The sequence below is a fragment of the Catharus ustulatus genome, chromosome 4, assembly GCF_009819885.2.
Source record: "Catharus ustulatus isolate bCatUst1 chromosome 4, bCatUst1.pri.v2, whole genome shotgun sequence".
NCBI classification, from domain to species: domain Eukaryota; kingdom Metazoa; phylum Chordata; class Aves; order Passeriformes; family Turdidae; genus Catharus; species Catharus ustulatus.
In genome coordinates, this window is record NC_046224.1 from 13,334,206 (window position 1) to 13,359,183 (window position 24,978).

Consider the following 24,978-nt stretch of genomic DNA (forward strand, 5'->3'; position numbering starts at 1 on the left):
GAGGCTCTTTTGTAAGTTATACCATTCTGTCATTGAGAAAACTGAAGTTACTTCACCTCAGGTAGGATTTACTTCCAGATGGAACAATCTTCTGCTCCCCAACTGTCTGGGCTGACCAGAACACACAGTATGCCAGCCTCCAGGCAGCCCTCAAGAACCTGCCATTTCCCACTCTTCCCTGCCATCTCTGCCAGTACAAGTGCAGAGGGAATACCTAATCCTGAGATACTTAACTGGGTACATTTTGCCCACAGGTCACAGACATGTGGTATTTCCTATATTCCTGCTGGAAATCCTGTCCTTCACACTAGTCTCCTGGCATGGATGGCTGTTCCAGTTATGAAAGGAAAACACAGTGCCTGAATGGTATTGTCAAAATACTACTTGATGAATACTGGAAAAATTTCAACAATGGCAACAAACAATATGTTTTTACATGGTGTATAGAAGCATCAAAACTCAGAAGGTACTGAAACAAACAACATATTTATCTCACCCCAAAAGAGTCAATAGCTACAGGAATTGTTACAGTAGAAGCAGCAGGTTCTGGGATAACCAAAGTAAGAGAAATCACTGTCCAAAAAGAGTGAATCAACTACTGTATTACATGTGGATGCAGCCTTACAAGCCTTTTTAAAAAAATAAAATCTCCAAGTTATGTGCATGAAAATGCAGCTGTTGATGAAGCCAGAGCTGTTCAAGGGCACTAATCTCCTCACAACTGATGATAGCTGCATTTCTTTTTCCATTACTTTATCCTTGTAAGAACAAGCCCCAACTCTTGTTAACATTTGGATAAGCCACTGGAGACAAGCACTGTAAGTCTGTAATTTTTTTCAGTATTATAACGCTTTGTGACTCAGGAATTATGAAAAAAATACATACTGCAGAAACTAAGGTACTGAAGGTTTTCTGATTAGTTAAACTATCTTGCTCTACATTGTTTGCACACTTCTCAAAACCACCTGTAGAAGAGGTGAAATCCTGGCCCAGGGGAGGCTAAAAGAGGACTCATCCATGAAAATGGGGTCTCAGAACAGAATATTGCTAAGCTATCTAGTAAGAGACTCAGCAGTAATTTATAAACTCATTGACATGGCTATATAGAAATATTTCTAGTTTGTCAGAATAAATCCTACTATTCATCATCAGCATAGTTATAGCCTACATCAATCATCTGCACTTCAGTCACCTTGTTCATTCTCATACTCTGCTGATTCAGCTTTAAATTTTATTTCACTGATAGGAGTCTTTCACAAAGGTCAAAAAAGTCCCTTCAAAGTAAGGAGAGTGGTTCTGCCTACTGAATCCTCAGTTGCCATTGCTTCTCTAGTTAACCTTATTTCAGTGAAATTAACTACATTCCACAAAAATTAGTATCCTTATCCTTTGGATTTGCACTGGAAATAATCACCAATACTCATAAGGCTAGTATAGAAGTAATTACACTGAAAAAATATTCAGCAGTGACAAGTTTTCTCTTCTAAGACATTTATTTTATGTCTAATTTGTGCTCCAAATTTGGAGCTGAAGAGTTTTGAGGGTCTGGTCTATTTGGTGGGAATTATTTGGGTGACTGAAAATGCAATTTTGTGACTCAAGTTTTGTAGCACTTAACAAATCAGAATCAGTCCCACCATGTTTCATATATCAAATTCTAATGCAGGTCAGAAAATAAAAATCCCTATGATCTACTGATACTTTTTTACATGGACCAGCTGACATATGAATACCTCAAAACTTCTTTGCCCTACAAACTGCAGCCCTAGGTAGTCATACAGGAGATCCACAAGAGCCAAGCTCAGCCCAGCACTAGCTCCAAGACAGAAAGGCACTGTAAAGTTTAGCCCAAAGTTCACATTATGGACATTTTTCTAAGTAAAAACAAAAGCAGGTAGTAAACATTTTTGAAACAGGCTACGTATTTACATCCAAGCACTTCAGTAAGTGTGACAAATGTTGCCACCTCATGGACAGGTGCAGGGTTTGATCCAGCTCAGCGGTAGGAAGGAAAACAGATCACGGAGATGACTCATTGCTGCCCTTTCACACTCCCCTGAGAGAGGAAGCCAGAGCTTGGCCAGAAGGATGCTTTTGTCACTTGGGTCTGAATCCAGAAGTATGGCTGCGCATCCACAATTGGGGGGAAAAGAAAGAAAACAAACAAAAAAAAAGAAAATAAAAAAAAAGAAAGAAAGAAAAAAGAAAAAAAAAGAGTAAAGACAACACATGTTCAGAGTAATTGACCATTTCTAATACATGAGCAACAGGGGGATGACTGATGATTTTCCTTGAACAAAATCCGTAATGTTCAACTTAGGACCTGGCATGGTCTTTTACTGTCAGATGGTCAAAGGTGAGCACTCAAGAGTAAAACATCTGAGTAACAGGCTGTGGGACCTGGACTCTTCTAGAGGGTTACTGAAATCTTCAGATTCATGAAGACAATAACCTCCAACTGGACTAGGGGATTTTAATGCTCCATGTCTTCTACTTGCAAGCTGCAATTGTAGTGTATTCCATCAGGTATTTCCAAGGACAAAGTTTTATGTTACAATACCACATTGGTTATCCACTGTTCCACCACTTTTGGGGAATTGCTGCAGAAAGACTCTGTCACCTGTTGAATTTCTCCCTTTCCGATGAAAAGGCAGCTGTGCCACACTCCTCTGCAGGACAGAGGCTGTTACAAAAGCCATTACATGGTGTGTATGTTATAAGTACATTCATTCCACACAGAACTTTAATAAGCACTTAATGCAACTGGATGAGCATAGGACTATAGAATGTTGAAGCAAAAATAAAACATTTCAAGTTTGACATAAGGATAGAACTTTAAAAATGAATTATTTTTTAAAAACAGGGCTTTGTAAAAATACATTCATAGTCAACATTTATGAATGGTCTGAAAAAGGCAGCATGGTGACTAACTGGGAGTTTCCTATCATCGTGATCTCCATATAACAGGGTAACAATCTGCCTACATATTACTGAAGAGAAAGAAGAATTTGTACCAGCTTGGTTTTTAAATATGTTCTTATGTTTATTATACTTTGCTACTCCACTCTCCTAAAATGGTGGCCTCAGGAAAAGCTGCTTTGGCAGGCAATTGCAAAGATTCCTGTGGAGAGGAAGTGAAAAGACTGGGCATACAAACAACGGCTGCTGCCATGTTCAAAGCACTGGGGAGAGTTCATAGAGCAAAATGCAGTCCTAAGTAAATGGGTTTCAGGCAATTTCAGTGTTAAGATAACATCATTAAGAGTAGAACAGATTGTGCTCAAACCCTGCTGTTTATAATTAACACATTGCTTCCAAATACTCCAGGGTCCCTGGTAAATAGTCCTCTGCTCAGATCCACCCAGACCAATCAGAGTATTTTCATCAGGTTCCATGCTGGGCCAGCACCTGTTTGGACAAATCCAAAAGAGCCAAAATACTCTTCTTTCTGGCCAGCTAAGTAGAGAGATGAACACAGCTTGCCTTCCTTAGTCATTGTCACAGTGTCCATATGGCTGTGAAGCTTGTTTTCACAAGAAATCGTACAAGTACTTTATTATGTCGAAGTTCACGGTCCTATAAACAAAAACACAGTATATTAGAGCAATCAACAGTGCTAAGACTTTAGCCTGTTTGGAGACAGCACATGCAGGACATTCTGCACAATCCAAATCAAGCAATTCCCCAAAAGAAATGCAACCAAAGATTAATGAATTTTTCATTTCTCTCATTATTTACAATACCTCTCTTCTGATTATTTAAACTTTGTAAAATTCTAGAAAAGAAATATAGCAACTTCCCAGTAAAGAAGACTTATTACAATAATGAGACAGTAAAATATAACAATATTAATAAGATTATATTTTTGTATGGCAAACTTTATGTTCTAGTTGGTGATGCAAAGCAACAACCTTTCATGCTATTGAATGTTTTGTTCATCTCCCAAACCACCTGTTTTAGCATGTACCACATAACTCCTTCATCTGTACTCATTTGGAGCTGCGTTCTTTCAGTCTTGACAGTAGTTGACCCATGTTCATTGCTAAATTTGAAAAATCCAAGAATGCCAATCAATGGGATAGAAGATTTTAATGTACACTTTTGTACTTTAATGGCAGGCAAAATGAAACAGCAGTAGAATGAAACATATAATTATTTTTTTTTCTCTAAACTCATTCTTCTATAGAATCCAGCACTCAGACTTCAGGGTTTACTGTTTGAATAAATGATGCAAATTACTGCATATAATGACAAGTATAAAATTAAAAAGTTTTTTTTTTTAAGTACTCAATGATGCAAAAATAACTGCTAACAATACTAAGTGAGATTATCTAGCTGAATTCTTATTTGTTGGACTACAATCATTTAATATTCTCTGTTCATGCATCAGCCTGTAACCCACTTTTCAAGTTTTTATAAAACATTATTTTGGACAGAGAAAAAGTTTAGAAATCCCTAAGATACGTAACAGGAAATACTCTGTTGGAGTCTATTTATTAATCCAGTGACAAATTTAAAGACATTAACTGCCACTGTTAGACTTGCATGACATGGTGTCACTCAAAACAAGTGCTTTAATTACAAGGCTTTCTACAGAAACAAAATCATACACACTAACAAATGCTGACCTTATCAACTAAATGAAACAGAAATGTTCTGTCATAACAACTGGGTTTATTACAGATTCTCTGTTTAAACACTAAGAGAGCCCTACCTCAGCTAGAGAAAATTTATGAACTTAGGTTTGAAATTCTTAAAACAGAAATTATTTCTAAGGAAGAAACATCAAACTTTAGCTTCAGCGAAATGTTTAACTACTCTGTGGTAAAAATCAGAGATGTTTCCACAGATACTGAGTATATGCCACAGCACAGAGCCAGACATGAGGTCCTGTGGTAATAGACTGTGCACTTCAGCAGTTACCATGTTAAAAGCCACCAGGAAGACACACAAGTTTTTTACTCTTCCAAAAACCGGTGGCTTTTTTTTTAGTGAAAACTTCACTTTGCTTAAAAAACACAGAAAATGAAATGACAATCTGAACAGCTTGAATGGGGGTGGGGAGGGAGCATACTTTTCTGTCCCATTCTTTGCACTCCTCAGCCTTCCGTTAGCAAATATGCTGGAGGAACAAGGCTGAGGTATCTGAAGATTTTAGTGACTAACAAACTCATTTTAGTACTACTGCAGTAACAGAGAAAGAAGAATCCAAAGATGGGCTGATAACTTGACATGTATTTTGGCTGAAATTGCAAAGTAGTTCCTTCTCTGTGACAAATACAACCAGAAGTATTGCACAGACAGAAACTGGAAATTTCTTAAAGCACAGAAGATCAGGCCTTCATCCTATAGCTAGTAGCCCCACCCAGAGAAGAGAGAAGCTCATTTATAATGAATTCATCAAACCTTGTCTTTTTATGCATCACGTTCCTTTAAGATTTAATAAATACTGTGGGCTGAAAAGCATATTTTAATAAAAATTGTAACAAAGGAACAAAGCAAAATTTAAAAAAAAAAGGAGAAACAGGAGAAAAGCACAACAGGTCAACTTTAAAATCTATCTATCAAATTTACATAGCCCTATCTGGGCAGCAAATAAAGACCTGCAAACTACTTGGAGGGGGAGAAAAAAGAACTGCCTTCTTCCTCATAACATGTAGGAAGAGTCAGTTTGGATACACATGTATGTATATACATACATATATATACACATATAAGACCTAAAGGAAAGCAAGCTAAAACACTGTACCATACACTGAGGTTTGAAGAGACAGTGTCTCTGTCAACTACTTTCTCCAGTAAGCATGAGCTGCATAGCACAAGTTTTGGTCCTGTTTTCTGGCCATCTCTACCTTCCAGCAACTTTAATGCAGTCATTGAAACTTCTAAGAATGTCAAAGTTGCAGGGAAAGGGCTGTCAAAGTATCCCAATTCAAGGATACATGTATAACTGTACACACAATGATCCATGTTGCTGAGCAGATGGTCTGCTGTGCTTGGTTCCAGGGGGAGCTTTTTCAGGGCATCACTCACAAGTGACTTTACTGCTGGGAATAGCAAACTGACATAGCAAAGCTGTGGAGGTCCTGGCAGTGTGGTCCGGCCAGACCTCAGTCAGACAAAGTCTCATTCTATGGCCTGTCCAACTGAAAATTGAAATTAGTGTATCTGCTGCATTTACTAACAAGGCTACTGGACAGTTAATAGCTGAGGAGAGCAACATGTGCACTGAGGTTATGGAATACAGCCCACACCTCAGGTTCCTCTGAAGCCCCACATTACAGAGAAGAGTCGCCCTTGAGAACCTTTCTCCCTTTTGACACGTGTCATTTCTGGGCTCTGTTCTGGTTACAGACTGTTTATCCAAGATTTGCTAATAAGGTGGCAGCAACAGATAAAATACGAGACACAGGCCTGATTGTTGCCTTTGTATTGCATGTATTTCTGTCTGCAAATTAATGCCATCTCTCCTGATGGATCTCAAACTGTTCTCAGGTTTCACAACTGAAGGCTCTGGATAAACAAAGATGCTGATGTACCCATACCCACTTACTGAATTAGCTTGTATCAATAACAGATCACATGAGACAGTCTAGGTGCAAGAGTTCTTATAACCTATGTGGTTTTTATATCATATGCACAACACTGTTAAGAACCAAATATAATTTCAGATTCAAATACCATAATGTGCTTTTTGGTAATGAAATGGACTGACATTTTAAGGCAGTATTTTAACATGAAGTCCCTGACCTTTATTAAGCACAAAGACAGTATGTTACTGTAACACATACTGCCACTGTAACATAAATCTTTTCCAAAACAAAAATGGACTATACTTACCTTGAGTATAACACTTGTCATAAATAACATGACTTATTCAGTCATTCTTAGAAAACATCCACAGGTTTTTTATTCTGGCCTGCAAAGAGCTATAGACTGAGCAAATACCTGGTCTGAAGTCTCTTTCAAGTCAGCACATGCAACAGTAAATGAACTCTAACAGGCTCACCGGGCAACAGCTCTGATGAAGTCCAGAGACACAGTACATTTGTATCGTGGTCCATCAAGCTGGTCATTCTGGCCAACCATGGATAACAGCTGCAGTGTCACAAGAGAGGTGATCTATGGACAAGAGACAGTAGCAATGTTAGTCATTTTTGTTAACATGAATAGCAGTGGCCAATTTATTGTTTTGGGGTTTTTTTTTGTTTGGGGCTTTTTTTTTCACATTTGGCATAATTCCCGTTTTTCTCTGGAAAGTCACTCCTACTTGCTCATTGCTCACTCCACACAGCTCTGCAGCTAGAAAACCCAGGAATGTACATACACCTTGCCATTACATCAGCACTAGCAGTGTTAGACACAGGCTAAACCCTTCATCCTTCATATCAAAAGTTATCCTGGAGTTTTGATCAGAGGAACAAGAATAATGGGCATGAGCTGAGCATTTTCCAAATCTCTCCCTGACAATCAAGAGGGACTAAGATTTTTTTTCCTTTATTCCTGAAGAACGCCTATTGAACTTTCCCACTCAAAGTTGGATTCCTGTGCCAGATCATATCACATTTTGAACAGATGGATGCATCACTCTACTGCAGATAAAAAGGAATCTGAAGGTTGGAAAGGAAAGGCTGGAAGATTGTATGCTTAAAAAGAGCAGGGCCTGAGTTGAGAGAAATTTGCCTACAAACACACATACAGTGTCTTGACAGAGCCATTGACTATTTTACCAAAATAGCAATGTACCAGCACACTTTTCCACTTTGTTCCTCCAGTGATGGCTGTGGTACCACTGAAGAGCAGTCACAGGGAGTCACCACTGAAACAGCCAGTCCATTCTGACTCAGATAAGACAAGACACATAGTGATTCCATTGTCTCCCTATCTCCTCCCAGATACCAAGGAAAGAAAGAGGTAATAGCAGAAAAGAAAATTTTTACCCAGCCTTTGCAATAGACACCACTGACAATTCAGGGCAATGAGGTTACATTCTGTGACAAACTGGTATCTGGCTACAGGTTTCGTTTAAAAAAAACCCAGCCAACCATGACCTACTTCTGAGTAATGATAATAGGACAGTAAGGAATTTCTCAAGAATGAATGTATCAGGAAAGAAAGTATCAGTTCAAATGTTCAAGGAAGTACATTGTTATAAAAAGCATCAGCAAGTTCTTACCAGTATCAATAAAAAAAAATAATCCTAAATTAGTAATAACCTCGCTCTTTTGCTGAAAGTACACTTGGTTTTCAAATTTGTGACAGTGCTTGTAGGAGGCATGAATAATATAATAGAAAAAAATGACACCTACCTGTGGAGAATACAAAAAAAATTATGGTACCTAAGAATGAGGCAATTTTTTTAACAGCCTGCACTTAACTTTCTTTCATATGGTGTGAGACAACAATAGTTTAGATGCCAAAATTCTGCAGTCTTTGGAGTTTAAGGAATGCTGGTCTTCACATAGTCAAGAAGAAAAATTCAATTTACTTAATTCAGTTCTATAAATTACATGATTTATCAAATTTTAGCATTGACAAAATTTAAGAAAATTGAATTCAGTATATGGCAAATGGCTCAAATTCCAGTTAATTAATCATTTTGCATATTATCACTGGATTGGGATAAACCTCAAACTTGTTAGATTTTATATTCTTAAAATACTCATGAGAGTACATTTTTCTGCATTCTTCATTCAACAAAGTCCATATTCATTATGAAGGAATCTGCTGTAACAATTGCACTCAGGTGCATCAATACTGGCAAATCACTTCTGCACTACACACTTGTACCTGGTCTCACATTCAGAAGTCACCAGTGAAGGAATAGCAGAAGGGTTCCTTAAAGTTCCTTATGACCACAGATAAAGTCTGCACAGTTTGGAGTTAGACCCATTTCAGTTTTACGTGGGATGTAAAAGTGACCTTGATGCTGCTGCATTACAAATGCTCCAGCAATACTTCAACAAATTGTACATTTTCTTTTCCAGCTAACACTAAATGCTCTGTGAGTAACATTGAGGTCAGCAATGTGAAACTCTACTAAAGGCTGACTCTAGAAATCTGAACTAGCTAAGTTTAGACTAAGTTCCATTAATGTTCTTGACTAAAGAAATTAACTCAAAGACTCAATATACAGTATTATAAGATAAATGAATCTACTGATCATCAGAGTAACGAATTTACTTAGGAAACTGCAACCTTTTACTTGTTTCTTTCACAATACTTAATAAATGTCATCACAGGCAAGCAAGTACAGAAACAGCAAATCCTGAACCTGAAACCACTTAAAAAGCTGTAGAGAGAACTGCCATTTTCAATTCATGGAGGCAAGCTTTATCTCCAAAGAGGCTCAGTAGAGACAAAGAGAAAGAACATATATCTAAGGGGAATAAGTAGGGATCAGCTTTCCTACAGACAGCCAAATGTTTTTTAGAAGCTAAAACGTGTACCTTGTTAGTCTTTAGAGTAGAAGGTAGCAGTTACAGATGCCTGGCCTGTACATGGACAAGCCCAAAAGCCTGCCTGCTGAGGGGGCAGCAGCCTGGAGCTTTGCTTGCACAGTTTTTCCAGTAGGTTAAGGGAGAATCAAAACTAGCAAGGGAGCTGAAAAAGCAATGGCTTCTTAATTTTTTCTTGCTTTATACAATATAGCAGGAGAGTTCTGCTGCTGTAAGCCACAGAAATGGACAAGACACCTATTTTGTGCAATAAATTGATAGAAAAGACTGAATTGTGGGAATTGTGGTAGATGTGGAATTATTAAGTTTCTCTAATATTTTGTGCTGAACCTAGATCCAATAAATAAAAGATGACTGTCTTCACCAAACAGTTCAGGAGTCTTCTGGGACACAGAAGGTCCAAATCCCTTCTGACACAAGAGGCTTGAGCACCTCTGCTGAACATCGGACAGATAACTGGGGTGGGAGCAAACGAAGGAGGAAGAAAAAGCCATGTATGGTATTAAATCATCACCAGACCTAACCTGCACCCTAACTGTTTCTGAAGCTGTCCTATTTTGGACAAAATTGCAATTTCACCTGGGCATTCACCTGGTAAAGCAGGATACAGTGGAATGAACTGGGTTTAAGACAGTGCATTTGTAGTGTGATTTTAAAATTCACCAATATTCATGTCCTGTTAACTTTTAAGTTCCAGGTGCTACCTATAACTTAAGCACTGAAAAACAATTACTACTTCAAAAGTTCAGGTACTGTAAAACTTTGGAGGCAATATGTTCTTAAACTAAGGCACATCAAAAGTTTGAAACACAGATGGGAAAAATATGAATGCAATGCCAAACTAATTGCACTTCTTAGCCAAAAATACACCACTGCCATTGAAATACTTCTTAACTTTTTTTTTTAAATATCATGGATACAGTGGCTCCATTTCATTATCAAAAGCTTGATAAGAAACATCTGGCACGAACAGACTAGAAACAAGCCAGAAGAATTGTGTGGGTGATATAAGAAAGAATATTTATTGAGAATCTTTTGAACAAAAGAAATTACAGTTGAAAGAAATATTCTAGAGTTATTTGTAAAATTACTTAAATTGGTGATGTTTTAATACCAGCAAAAGTTAATAATGAAATGAAATCTTCTACAGGAATAACTAGAAAAATCTGAAAAAAAATCAACTTGCTGATCTGAAAGATGCAGAGAAATTGGTTTTATGTTTAAAAATAAGCGATGATGGAACTTGCTTTGAAATGCATTTGTGTGAGAAACATGCTGCTGAAATCTTGGATCCAATGTGAAAATAATCATAAAAGCACAGCAGACAATTGCTCCCAGGAGGAAATGATGGCTCAGATTGCTTCTGGAGATTCATTGGTCAAACATGGACATTGAAACCTCTGGAAAAAACAAGCAACCCACAAGCCATCCTTCAAGGCAGCTTTTTTCCTATCAGCCTAGACTAACAGATGGGCCTTGCATCATTCCCCAAGCAGACACAAAGACTGGCTTTGTGAGCACATGGCTGTGTGGAAGTGAGAAGGATTCCAGAAGCAAGGGCTGTCTGCTGAGAAAGGCCGGGCTCTTCCCAAGGACACCACAAGAAGCCAGAAAATATTCACTGAGGTGTAAAACATGAGCAGAATTAGAACCCATGACACAGAGAAATGCATGATTCGTTTGGGTAAACAATGACAGACTATCTATGGAAGAGTCTGTACAAAGTGTGGGACATATCTCAAATCCATAGTCTACAACTACACAGAAAATAATGCTGACTATTTGGGTGGAGGGGAAGTTTTTTCCTCAGAGATGTGATTGAAATCTCACCAAGGGTACATTTTCTACTGGACTGGAAAAATATTAATGAAAGGAGGAACAATTTCAAACTGGCAGAAATGTACTAGATGATCTCTGTGGGTTTATTCATCTCCACAGTTTATAATATTCAATTATCTTGCCCAAGATGTAAAATTAATTCTAACTCTTCTGTCTGGCTTACTGTCACACACAGATTCTGAATGTCAAACATATCAAGAAACTAGGAACTTTCCATATTCAGTACCATCAGACAAGGGTACTACATTCTTTCACAGTTACATGAATGGTGCCATCATCCTGTGGCTCTCAAAGCCTTGCACTTGATCAAAACCTTGCACTTCAAGCAGTCACACTCGGGCACATGGAGAAACCTCTGCTATGCAACAAGGCACTTGGAACACCCATTTACAAAACACATTTCAGTCAAAATGACTGTGCAATACTCTCCTGGAGTTAAATTCAATGACCCTAGTACAAATTATGTGAGCATAAAAAAAACCCGCTCAAAATTATTTCAATGACAATTATAGCCAGAGTATGCTCATATGTCAGCCTTGTTTCAAAAGTTTGCACAGAAAGATAACCATAGAACATTACAATTGTATGTATTAACCAAAATTGGTTTTATAAAATTTTTTTTAAAAAAATCAACATTTTTCTGAATGCTTATACAAAACAATCAGATTTTGATACGAATTACATTTTGTACAAGGTTTTTAATGCATGAAAAAATACAACAGGAGCTGCAATTAAACAAACATTCATTATGATGTTTCAGCTAGGCATTTTACCTTTATCTCAGCTTAAAGCAATCCAACTCTATTTTAAGCTATATTATGAACACAGTCAAAATGTTTCTGACAGTAACAGAGGCACCAACAGACCCAGGCACAGCCTCAGTGCTGCTCCACAGTGTCCAGTGCCCCTGCCTTTGGTGACACACGTAGGTGGCTGTGCAGGATGTGACGGGGCAGACACAGCAATCCAGCCTGCTCTGCAGTTTCTTTTATCTATGTTTGCATTCAATGTCTTTCTTTGTCCCAGATTAGACTGGGGTTTTTATGTTTCTGCCACATAAGTATTATTCCATTATTTTGTGTTGAGTCTCCAGGACCTTGATTTCATTTCACTCAAGGCAAATCTACATGATTTATAGATTTTCAAAAGTGATTCCATTTGCTTTTTCAAAGCTTCATCATATCAGTGATTCAGTCATTTATTAAGACAGCCAAAACTTTCTTTCATCTCTAAAAGACAATCCAGAAGAAATGTTTATTTACCCTCAAGTACATGACCTTGAATTTCTTGCTGTTAAGCCCATTCAGTTTGTATCTAACTCACCACCTAAAAGAGTTTTCTTGGGTCTCTTCAGAACTGAAAAGTTTACTAAGTCCAAGGCACACAACACTGAATTTTACTAGAAAATTATTGTTTTTTATTCTACACGTCATTAGAACCATTCTCACATGTTATTTTCTCCATTGTATAATCACTGTTCATCACCTCTGCCTTATTCTATTTGGTCTTACTTTCTGTGTCCCATTTACACAAAATGATGCCTGACAAGAAACAGTGCCAATTTCATACACTTAATCGAGGGACAGATCTGCATATTTTGGCCTTTTTCCTTTCCCCCTCCTCTTTCTGCACCACTCTACCCTCTCTCCTGTCTTTCAGACCACAGAACACCTTTCTGCATACTAGAAGCTGCCTTACCACTAGACAATTCTCCTGCAACTGGCCTCTCTTGTGACTTTTCCATCTCAAGAGAAGCAAGTGTATTTTTCTATTTTGAGAAGACACTTTCTGACCTTGCTGTATTCATATTTTAGAATACCTTCTCTTCAATTAGCAGTCTGTCCTCTAGGGCTTGTTTAGTGACTCTGACTAGCTGCAAATCTTGACTCATCACTGCAGCTTCCTCTCAACTTTTCTCTGTACTTTCTCATTATCTCTACTCCTCACACATTCTCTTCCCAAACTACTATTTAAAAAAACCCAAAACCAACACATACCATATTTTTTCTAAAATGGGATCACTGAATCAAGACCCGGGGATCATCCCAGGAAACCAAAAAGGCAACTTTTAAAAAGCAACAAGGAAGTATTCTTCATCCAAAGCTGTAGTTAATCTGTAACACACTTTGCCTCTGAAAAGTCAGTGCTGTGGTAGAGTTTTGAGGAGTTTAGAAAGCCGCTGGGCCACATTCATGGAAGCAAATAAAACCATGGGCTGCTGAATGCAAAGGACATCACCTCTGTGACAAGCATTTAAGCCATAGGTAATAAAAAGTTGTAACATACACAGACTATGTTTATCCTCTGCTTTCTGGTCTTAAATTTTTCCTGCTCATTTGGCATTACTGGGAAGTAGTCAGACAGTTTCACTGTCTAAGAAGTGAAACAGCGGGCAAGCCCACTTTATGTCTGACTTAATGCATTTATCAAAGATAAAGTATATCATCTGCACCTTCTACATCCTACCACTTTGTTTCCCCTTTTAACCTTCTCTTGGGCCTCTGCAAGGGCTATCTCACTATTAATTACTGTATTCTTCCCATACTTTGTAGTCTTTGTAAAAACAAAAAAACACACTTGATGAAAATCCAGTTTCCCCCACCATCTCCTGAAAATATTCCTAATATCTCAAAAGCATTTGCACAGATTGGCCTTGCCCACTCATTGTTACAGTAACATCACTTTTTAAAAGCAGTTCAATAATTTATTCATTTTGGAACTATTATTAAATGAATTTTTCAAAGTGTTAATGAATTTGCTTTCTCTTCATTATTTTTATTCAATATAGAAATTAAGAAAAAGCTCCATTTTTTTCTCTCTCAGCACATTTACTTTAGCATTAATCAATTTGCCTAATAAGAAGGAAAATAAAAGGCAGCTCACAACACTCTTTGCCTCGCTCTGCTCATCAACTTTAAAAAGAAGTATAAAAACTCTACAGAGTGATGCATAGATAAATCAGTATTTCTGAGTCAGTTCCCTCACTTTGAGGATCAATTAAAGTACTTCATAAAGGCATGAAAGGCATGCTAGAAATTTGCTTAATGGGGTATTTTATGAAAGGATCAAATTATTTTCTGTACCTGAGGATTATTTGGAAATATTTTCAGAATTTTGTAAAGACCTCTGGAAATGATGACAGGAGTTAATTTTGATATTCAAACCAAAGATTTGAATGCATCTGCAATCTGTTGAAGATGTGTACATCTAATTTACTCTGTAACAACCAGGAAACACATAACTCTTAAGTAGGACTGCAGATGCAAGTTACAGACAGCTAATTCAAAAGTACTCCCCTTTCTAGTTCATACTTCCAAAACCTGAGTAACCGAAGATGGTAACAGATGGTCCAAGGAACACTTGGGGAATGATGTTTACAGTAAATCTGATTACTTAAGTCAGGTAGCTTCACAAAGTGGACATCAGACAAAGGCTGGCTATTTTTCAAGGCACAGGCAATAGCCAACAGAAGTATCCTTCTGCTATTTTTGCATCAGAGGTCTCAGGTTCCAGGCAGGATTTTTTTAAGGAAGATAAGGAAAGCAACACAAAGTCTGCTTTCCAGAAGCAAATCTTTGTGCAACTGACCAAGCATATAACTTTAATTCCCCAAATCTAGAAAATTGTGCCTTTTTCCCCCCTTAATTTATTACATCTATCCCATAATGGCAACATTTCTAGATATTGCAAGTCAAGTTCTATTAAGAACAGGAAAATAGTAACGTTAGAAATACTACCCAGTGCCTGTGATACTGATAGGATTTGATATATTTACAGAAGGCCCCTAAATTTTTAATGCTATTTCAGTAAATTATAGAACTGTGTACACAGAGTTACCAGCCTTTTAATGTCATATGAAGAAGTTCTGTTTGTAAATACAGTTTTGCATTAAAAAATAATTCAAGCAATTAGGATTTCAAACCAGTCCTGAGGATAAAAATCGGTGTTTTGTACTTGGCAAGAACAGACATTAAAAGAGATTGCTCAGAATCAGATGTTTGGGAGTATCTTCTAAGTCTAAACTATCTTGCCTTCTTCAAGAAAAAAAGGATATTCAATGTGTCTTAGCTACAGTATATTTTTTGATTATTATAATTGTTTAAAGAGTATTGATCCAAATATATAAAAAACCAAGATATTAAGAATTCTTTAATTAAAATAACCACTCCAGGAACATTTGACCCAAAAACTTCTGAAATACAGATCTCAGGCATTTTAATCACAAGAACAGAAAAATGGTAAAATACACTCTAGTCCCAAATGGGAGTCTGCTATCAAAAAATAACAATTTAAAAATACATTGATTTTAAATCGAGATTGTTAGAGTAGATATTTAAAGACACTCCACAGTAGCATGCTGCTTCTCAGTAACTCAGAAAATATATTGCAGAAGACTGCAATTAACTCCATATTCACTGTGACTAGGTAAACTGTGCAAATTTTAGTGGTTCTATATACGAACAAAAGTAACAAAAACAAAAATAGAAACAACTTGTATCAATTGTTTAAGTGTGTAAGTACAACACATTGGTACAAAACAAACATCCTCCCTGGCCCAATCTGCTGCCTCTTGAAAGCACCAGGAAAGGATGCCTAGGGAATGTATAATAAAATTATAAGGAAGAAAAATTTCCTGACATACTGGGTCCTAGTGTTCTTAACTTCAGAGACTTCAGTAATTAGGTAGAAAATTGTTCACACACAGGGATCTGACCTGTTGAAACATGACATTTCATGCTCCTCTTGTACTGTCAAACTGGACTTAAAAAAGATTGTTGATTTGTGACATTAATGCACTCATCAACACATTGGAGGAGAAATTTATTGTAAGGCTGAACATCAAGAGATTAGAAATAACAAAACTGCCTAGCTCTCTGCAATGTATGGCAGTGAGTCATACTAGGTTTTATGCCATCCCCCAGAGAAAAAGAAAAACATGCAAACACCTGATTTACTTTTAAATAAGACAGTAATTAGAATTTGATTTGGTAAGGTATGCTGGAGCCTAGATAAACCAAGAGCTACAAAGTTCTTGTACAACAGCAACTGAGAGGAACAGTTACACTTCTGTTTGGAACACTTCCCTAACAAAATCAGGACATTTAACATATTCATGCACCTTTGTTCACAGGTACCCTTAAGGAGAGCAGACTAAACACCAAGGATGAATACAAGTTTCAGTTCCAGGTTGGCCAACTGTCACCATGCAGCACAAGGGAAGAGAGGACTCCTGCAAGTCACTCTGTGCTGGTAGGAAATTAATATATCTGGAATCTTCCCTATCTGAGCTTGCCAGAAAACCAAATACAGTAAATTCACGAATACAAGCCGCACTGAGTATAAGCCGCATCTCTGGGTGTTGGCAAATATTTCGGTTTTTGTCCATAGATAAGCCGCACACGAATATAAGCCGCTCTGTCGTTCGCAGCGAGGACCCGCGTGCAATTAGTAACAGAACCGCGGGAGGGCGGGGTTTACTGGCTGAGCTAAGGCTGTGCAGGCTCGGCCCGCTAGGGGCCGCTGACGGGGCCAGCTGGCCCAGCCCGGTGCTGCCGCTCGGGGCCGGCCGCCGCTGCCCCTGGGCTCGGTCACCCCGGGTCGGCGCTGCCCCGCGGTGGCAGGCAGGGACGGAGCTTCCCCTGCTCCTACGGCAGCGGCGGCGGGCGGGGACGGAGCTTTCCCGCGCCCGTGGCGCCAGCGGCGGGCGCGGACAAAGCACCCCACCTCCTCCCTGAGCCGCGGCAATGGCGGCGCGCACTTCCCCTCCCCTCCCCGGGCCGCGGCAATGGCTCCGCAGGGCTCCCGTCGGCTCCCGGAGCCGCGGCAACGGCGGCGCCCCCCGCCACGTCGGCTCCCCGAGCCGCGGCAATGGCAGCGCTTCCCCCCCGTGGGCTCCCCGGGCCGCGGCAATGGCGGCGCGGCCCCCCCGCGTCCTCCCCGGGCCGCGGCAATGGCGGCGCTTCCCCCCCGTCGGCTCCCCGGGCCGCGGCAATGGCGGCGCGGCCCCCCCGCATCCTCCCCGGGCCGCGGTAATGGCGGCGCCCCTACCCCGTCGGCTCCCCGGAGCCGCGGCAATGGCGGCGCTTCCCCCCCGTCGGCTCCCCGGGCCGCGGCAATGGCGGCGCGGCCCCCCCGCATCCTCCCCGGGCCGCGGCAATGGCGGCGCCCCACCCCCGTCGGCTCCCCGAGCCGCGGCAATGGCGGCGCCCCTACCCCGTCGGCTCCCCGGGCCGCAGCAATGGCGGCGCGCCCCCCACCCCCCCCCCCCTCCCCTGGGCTGCGGCAGAGGAGGGAAGAAGAGAGCTCTCCCGCCTCTCTCCCCGCCCCCCGTGCTGCCTGCAGGGAGCCAGGGCGACACGGTAACACTGTAACAATTGCGAAATGCCGGCTTTTACTGGCCGGTGCTTGGCTCGGCACTCTGGCTGGCACGTCTGGGGTTGTAAATGTCAGAAAATTATTAATATATTAGCCGCACCCGACTATTAGCCGCACTTGCGGGTTTCCACCAAAATTTTTGTCAAATTGCTGCGGCTTGTATTCGTGAAATTACTGTAGTCTCATGGAGAATATTCTACTCTTAATCAGTAAATCCAAGGCATTTGGTTCCCACCAGAAGGAAGGGAAAGATCAGGGAAGATTGCCACTCAAGAAGCCCTCTAGATGCTCGAAAACAAATAAAACAAGCCCTATTGTAACAGCACAGGGTGATGGTTGTAATCTACAGTGAGAAGTATTTTTTCTCATTAAAGAAATATATAAGTTTAGATAATGCTACAATAGAGGCTATAAATTCATAACCTCCATTTTTAGAGAAAGCAAAGCTTTCAAGTCAGCCATGAATTGAAAAGTCATAAAATATTAAAAATCTAGGTTCAATGACCCATTAAATACGTTAGATGCAACTTCAAAAGATATCTATAAATATCCTTACATCCCTTGCATAGATGTCCTACAAAGTGGCCAAAACTACCAGTTTTCCACCTCTTACTCAGTTATGCTTTATCAGATAAAGAGCATGAAATATCATGGCAGCATGAAACATCTGTCAGCAATTAACTGTAAATCAAAAAACTGTGTTCTTCTAACAGAACACTTGTTTTTATGCAGTTTCCATCACCCTTTAATGCAACTGTGAAATTCTCCTAGCTATCCCACGTAGCTTTTTTAACCTGGAAAAAAATCCTCTGACACTTCTGTCTGACAAGCACATGTGCTGGGTAAAAAGCCAACCAAGACAACCAATGAACTAGTGAACCAGTGTGCTGCCACACCCATCAACAAAGCTGGTCAACAAACTAGACAAAGGATATGTGGGAAGGGAATAACTGCTAAAGGGAAACATTTCTTAGTAACAGTATGCAGTCAGTTAATATTTCTCCCACCTTTATAGCATTCAAGGATAATTTTGTCTATTTAAATAAATAAAAACATTCGAAGACACAACCACTCCAAAGAGTCCTAAAAACATCTTGCTATATATACAATGTGTTAAAATTTCTGAAGTTAGTAAACATTGACTGTATTGCTCCTACATAATTGCAAATCATTTATGGGGCAGAGTCTAAAATAGTGACATGCTGCACAAGGCAATTCCCATGTCATTCAGGACTGACTTTGGGAAGGCATGTGGTGACAGCACCTGTGGCTACAGTAACTTCTGGGGCAAAATACTCCATGGAGCTGGGCAGGGGCTTCCCAGAGTGAGAGAAACCCAAGAGAGAGCAGAGAGATCCAGCAGCACCTGGCAGCTCTTGTGAGGGAGGCTGACATGGGGAGGGTGATGCCAGAGCACCTGAGGGAGATTTGAAGAGCTCTAGGGAGCACAAGTGACTGGCAGCACAGTGAAAAGGGTGGGACAGGACAGACAGGACAGACAGGATGTGGCACAGCAGAAGGAGATGGCAGGGCAGTCTGTACAGCATTTCCTGTAGGCAGATGTGCAGGAGTGTGCAGCACCTTCCTGGCTGCTGAATCTCAATCTCTAAAACTGCCAAGAAAGGAGTTTGAAGCCATATGGATATTGGCCTCTTCTCCCAGGCAACCAGGGAGAGGACAAGAGGGAATGGCCTCACGTTGGACAAGGGAGAGGTTCAGGTGTTTGTCACCATCCCTGGAAGTGTTCAAGAGATGACTGGACATGGCACTTAGTGCTATGGTGTAGTTGTCAAGGTAGCATTCAGTCAAAGCTTGGACTTGAGGAACTTGGAAGGCTTTTCCAAGTTTAATGATTCTATGATTTGAAAAGGATAAAAGAACCTCCACAAGGTATCCTGTGCTAGTTTCAGTGGAATACAGTGTGGTCAAGGAACAATTTCTCATGTTTCCATGACTAATGAACCTTTTTGCACTTTTTGAACTTTTAAACTTTTTTTTACAGTCAATAATTGTGATAGAGACTATTTAGTGAATAATCATTGTGTCTAGACTTTTCAATAATATTCAGTAATTTGATGTTTCAAATATTAACATTAAATTACTTTAAAAAGGCTTAATCACTCAAAAGTACTATACTGATCACCAAACTGAAAAATCCATACAAGAAATCAATAGAAAGGTGTGAAAAAACAGGATGGAATCAAGTAAGCAATGAAGTCTTTTGATCTCAACTGATTAAAAAGCCACCTCATACTAAAATGCCTACTGTAGTGAGAAAATACAGGAGAAAAAAAAACTGAACACAGAGAAGCAGTTATGATTGGCAAAAGACACTATTATGGTCTGATGAAAAGCTACTTGGCTACTTGTCATTCCAATGAACTGTTGTATCTGACCATTTTCCCACCCCCTGGAAGTCTTTCACATAAGCTTTACAAAATGGGCAAGTAGCTCCCATAGTTATCTTCTGGAATCTCTTCAGTAAGCAGAAACAGCAGTATTGCTCAAGGATATTTTAAAATGTCCACTGCAGTCAGCAAATGTTAAAAAACCACCCTATCAGAGAACCACCTGGTCAGGAAATGGTGCCATCAGTCTCTATTCCTCAGTAAGAGAAGTGCAAGCAGCAAAGACCACAATATTGTGTAGGATATGCTCTGGTTCTAAACACTCACCCTGGGCACCTGCCCCTCTGCCACTGAAGACTCAGACCTGCTTTTTAAGAAGTTCTCAACACATCTTGTCCAAGGTGACACAGGGAAGATGTGACTGCCAGGAGCTGGTTATTGGATCAGGACATACAGACCATTCCTCTGAGCTGCCAGGCAGTCTGCATCTGCCTGATGGCTGAGTTCAATTTTACAACCTAATCTTGCACATCTTGTCCTGCAGAAGCACTATGTACTGCTAAAAGCTGACTAATTTTATCTTGAAAGTGCATCAAAACTTCTGCATCTCAAGAAAATTTTAAGACACAACTCTGCACTTAAAAACACAGAAAAGAAAAAGGTTCTACACAAAGACTTTTTTAACTGTAAAACTGTTCTCATTTATTTTATAACACAGAAATTGTGCAATATAAATGTTACCATGGTAACAACTCACTTTATTGAACAAGAGAGAAAATAATTATCCCAAACCTGCATATCATGCAAGCACATGCAGTAAATTTAGTGCTGCCTTTTTTCCCCCCCTCACTATTTTTCTTCTTGCAAAGAGAAATAGATTTTGAATTTATACCTTATAGCTAGCCAGGCATCATTTTGCCTGTCCCTCCCACTTCTTTGTGGATTTTACACCTCTTGAGTGCATGATTTGAAGGACCCAGTTACTTAGAAAAAGAAAAAGGGATTAATGAATCAGAAATGCTCTTCCCCCTCCTGAGTGAAGTACAGAAGACTCCTATGTAAATGCTTCACGCATTTAAAAAAAATGAAGCCCTAAGGCAAGCACAGCACATGCTTAGTATTCACTCAGTATACTTAAACAGGAACCCTTAGTTTATAGAAAACCAAAAGTTATTCATCTCCAAACATAAATTAAACCTGATTTTATTGTTCTGTCCAAATATTTCTTGTGATATTGTACTTGTAAACATATATTTTATATACAAGGGATAGCAATATTTTCAGAAGAACTGCATGGATTTAGCCATACAAATCCAATTAATCTCAATAGAATTTGTATGGTTAAATCCCTGTGCTCAGCTTTGACATTTTAGAAGCAGTGGGGGAGGTTTTTCAAGGAGTGAATATGTATTATACAAAAACTTAGTTTTCTCAGAAATAAAATACCATGTAGATACCTAGAGATATCAACAAACATTTATGTGATTCTGTCAAGAAAATCACATTCTTAGGAAAGCAGGCAAGGATTTCCATGAAACTCTTATTTTACAAAAAATAACAGTATTATCCTGCAGCCTATGAGATAAAACTAATCACATGTACATATTAGCTGGATAAATTATTCTTATATTACCTCCAGTTTTGATCTTTTTACTTCATTTGCAGTGCATCTGCCTCTCTCATATGAAATGTTAAAGAATGAATTTAATCTAATGTTCACAGTTGGAGGATGCGTTTGGGATGCATAAAATTCATGCTTTTAAAAGATCACTTTAAAGCAGTGACTTAGAAGTGCTGTTTAGAAAGATGATCTTGTAACCACCTTCCTCGCTTTCCGTTTTGCTTATTTACAGTCCTAAACAACTTAGAGAGTTTAAGTGCAGAAACAAAACTACACTCAACCAATTTCAGCAATGAAAAGTGAAGCTAATTTTGGCCATCTCTTAGAAGGTATCTTCAGGTACTAGACACAATTTATGTGTATACACATTAGTGCACACAAACAATCCAGGCTGTGCAAAATCTTAAGTCACTAAGCTGTCTTCTTCATGGAACTGGAACTCTCCAAAACATCCAAATATAACTTAACTTGGTAGAGAATTCTTTCTGAAACACAGGTTGCAATGGTATATCCTTCATAAATACACACACCCCCCTATATTGCTGAGTATATTTAATACCTCACTATGAAGCTCTAACATAAAAATATTATATACAAAAATATATAAATAGATAATGTATAAAAACATAATTCCAGTCTTGAACTGGTAAAACTTACAATTCTGTATAAAGAAGGCTGCTCTTGGTGCCTTCTCCCTGCCCTTAAAGCCCTCAATAATCAGTACCAAGATTTCAGTTCCTAACATCACTAGAGATGTATGTTTCCCATACAGCAGTTGAACAGGCAAATACAACTGCAGAAGTGATAGAAATAATGTCTCCTTTTACAATAATTTAGATTTTGCATCTGCCAGTAGTTTTTGGTATGGAAACCTTTCTGTTCCAGTTCAATCATAAATCACACAGATGCAGTGGAGACATTTTTGCTTGTTTTTGTTAAAGTAAAAATTTTAGAATTAGTTGGCCATATAAAGTTTTAACAAGTCACTAAATGATTAGGCCAAACTCACCCAATATAAGCCATCATGTTGTTAATTCTTCCTGTACATGAACTGGTTAGCTAGTTGCTCACAGGAAGCCTTAGCCCACAGTCTAGTTAAAAAGTTTTATTTAAAGCTCATTGTATTTCAAATTAATAATGATTATTGCAGTACTGTATCCCCAAAGCACAATTTTTGGTTGAAATGCATTATAAAGTTACTACTTCATGAAAAACTAAAGCCATTAAAACCAGAAACATTACTAAATGGTTCTGCTAAACATTGCTAAAGCAATGTTTTTCTGTTATGGTGCGTTCTGGAAGCCTTATGACTGGACTTGAAACAAGTTAATAAAAGCAACAGCACATTACAAAAAAATATACATTATCAATTGAGACTGTGTCTGATTTAACAGCCTCTCTGGTCAGAAGTCCTCCTCAGAGCCTTCCTTGAATCTTGTTTTGTTAAAATGCCGTGTAATTCAGTGTATGAAATTTCCGCATTTTTAAAAAATGCTTAGCTTAATTAAACATATGTGATAAAATCTTTAACCTTTCTTGGACTTTTTTTGTGAGAAAGACTTTTATTCATAAGCCTTTCCCAGTGCAAAAATCTCCAACACCGTCCCTTCATGTCCCTTACAACCTCAGCTTTTACATCTCCCTCACAACTCAGATCACAGAATGGCTGAGGTGGCAGGATCTCTGCAGCTCATCTGGTCCAACCTCCTGCTCAAGCAAGGCCACGTCTCAGGCTGCCCAGAACCATGCCCAGACAGCTTTGGAGTATCTCTGAGGATGGAGATTTCACCACCATTCTGGACAACCTGTGCCAGCACTCCAGTCACCCTCACAGTAAGAAAGCATTTCCTGACATTTCCCCTGCATTTCAGTTTGTGCCTTTTGCCTTGGAGTAGAGTAGCAACTCCTTGCTGTGGCTCAATATATCCCCTTACCCTCTACATGCCTCCAGCTCCTCCTGCTTCCCCACTTCTCAGCATAAGATGCTCCACATCCTGTGCCTGGGCCTTGGTTAGGTCCTAAGGCTCATCACATATTGAGCACTTGGGTGGAGCAGTTTTTACAGAGCCTCAACTACTCCTGCTGCATCTTCCTGCTCCAGACAAAACAATGTCTGGATGTGGAAAAACATTTAACTCAGAAACCAAACACCAACATGTGTATCCTTATGACAACTTGGTTTCTTGGTGGGATATTTTTTTGTGTTTGTCTTGTTTCTTGAGATATAACCCAAATTCTTATTTAAAAGAAATTAGAAATACAGAAAATTGAAACAATCATGAGATTCCCATGCAGCCTCCTCTGACCAAACCATGTTGATGGTCTTTAATAACAGTAGCTCATTGAAGAAATCATGGATGAAATACGGTCAGTAGCCATAAATGTGTTCAGGACCACCTTCTTCACAAATAAACTGTTAAACATTAATTCAGAAACATGATTTCTATTTAGAATGATACCATACTGTAAGATTTTCAGAGATTATTTTTCATCCTCATTATCTAGGCTCGGGGGTCAACTTTGAGTTTCTAAATGCTTATTTTCTTCTAAATGACAAGACTCTCAAACTCCTGCCTGAGTGCAAGTCACAAAACAACTGTGTCCCCCCACTTCTAGGTTGGCTCATCACCAGCCAGAGCCTGAATTACAGTTCCCAGTGGCAGAATGCAGCCTATTCAAAACAGCATGATTAATTTAGCTAAAAAGAAAACCACAAGCAGAGAGAAATGGATTAAATAACAACAAAACCCTACATACATATGGTCTTATCTGAGGCTTGCCTTGTTAACATTCCCCTTTTTTCAGCCAGAGGGTGAAGCACTTGCTGGTCCTGCCCGAGTGCAACTGCTGCCTCTGACACTATAACCTGAATCCTTCCCCCTCTCCAACACAACCCAAGGCTGAATTCAGGTATTGTTCCTCCTGTTACAAAGCAACTGAAAGAAAGCCACTGCCAGGTTCCCAGAAAGCTGAGGAAAAGCTTAACTGCATTTAACCCTTTGGGCTCCCTGGAACCAGCAACACAACATCCTCTGGTGCTAGGGACCCACACAGAACACACAGCTCCCACATTCTTTGTGGGCATTAAAAGCTGCCCTTGAGAATGCCACAGATGACACAAGCAAAAAAGCAGGGAAATGGTGCTACAAAACCAAAGAGTTTAATTTTCTTCAGTGTGATCAGGCGTTACATTCGCCTATAAAGATCTAATGGGAGGACCAGAAATGTAAAAATGACATTAACAACTATGCACTTCCTATTTTTTCCTCCTGCAAATAAATGTATTCAATTTCACAAATTTGTTCCCTGGGTTCTCTGTAAGTGTTGAATTCAATAA

At 39.4% G+C, this 24,978-nt stretch overlaps 1 protein-coding gene across 2 annotated transcripts in view; it reads right to left on the bottom strand.

Annotated features, from left to right (window-relative positions):
• Window positions 1-2,232: 2,232 nt before the first annotated feature.
• ORC5 (origin recognition complex subunit 5) overlaps window positions 2,233-24,978 on the bottom strand; it is a 64,814-nt gene continuing 42,068 nt past the window's right edge. The window contains exons 14-15 of one of the 2 annotated variants that reach the window (XM_033058826.1): window positions 7,010-7,122; window positions 2,233-3,576 (exon numbers count right to left, since the gene is read on the bottom strand). In XM_033058826.1, coding sequence (XP_032914717.1) covers window positions 3,531-3,576; window positions 7,010-7,122 — 159 coding nt within the window. In that variant the 3' untranslated portion in view covers window positions 2,233-3,530. Of the gene's footprint in view, window positions 3,577-6,122; window positions 6,480-7,009; window positions 7,123-24,978 lie in introns of those variants that run through there. The other variant, XM_033058828.1, reaches the window with a different exon arrangement.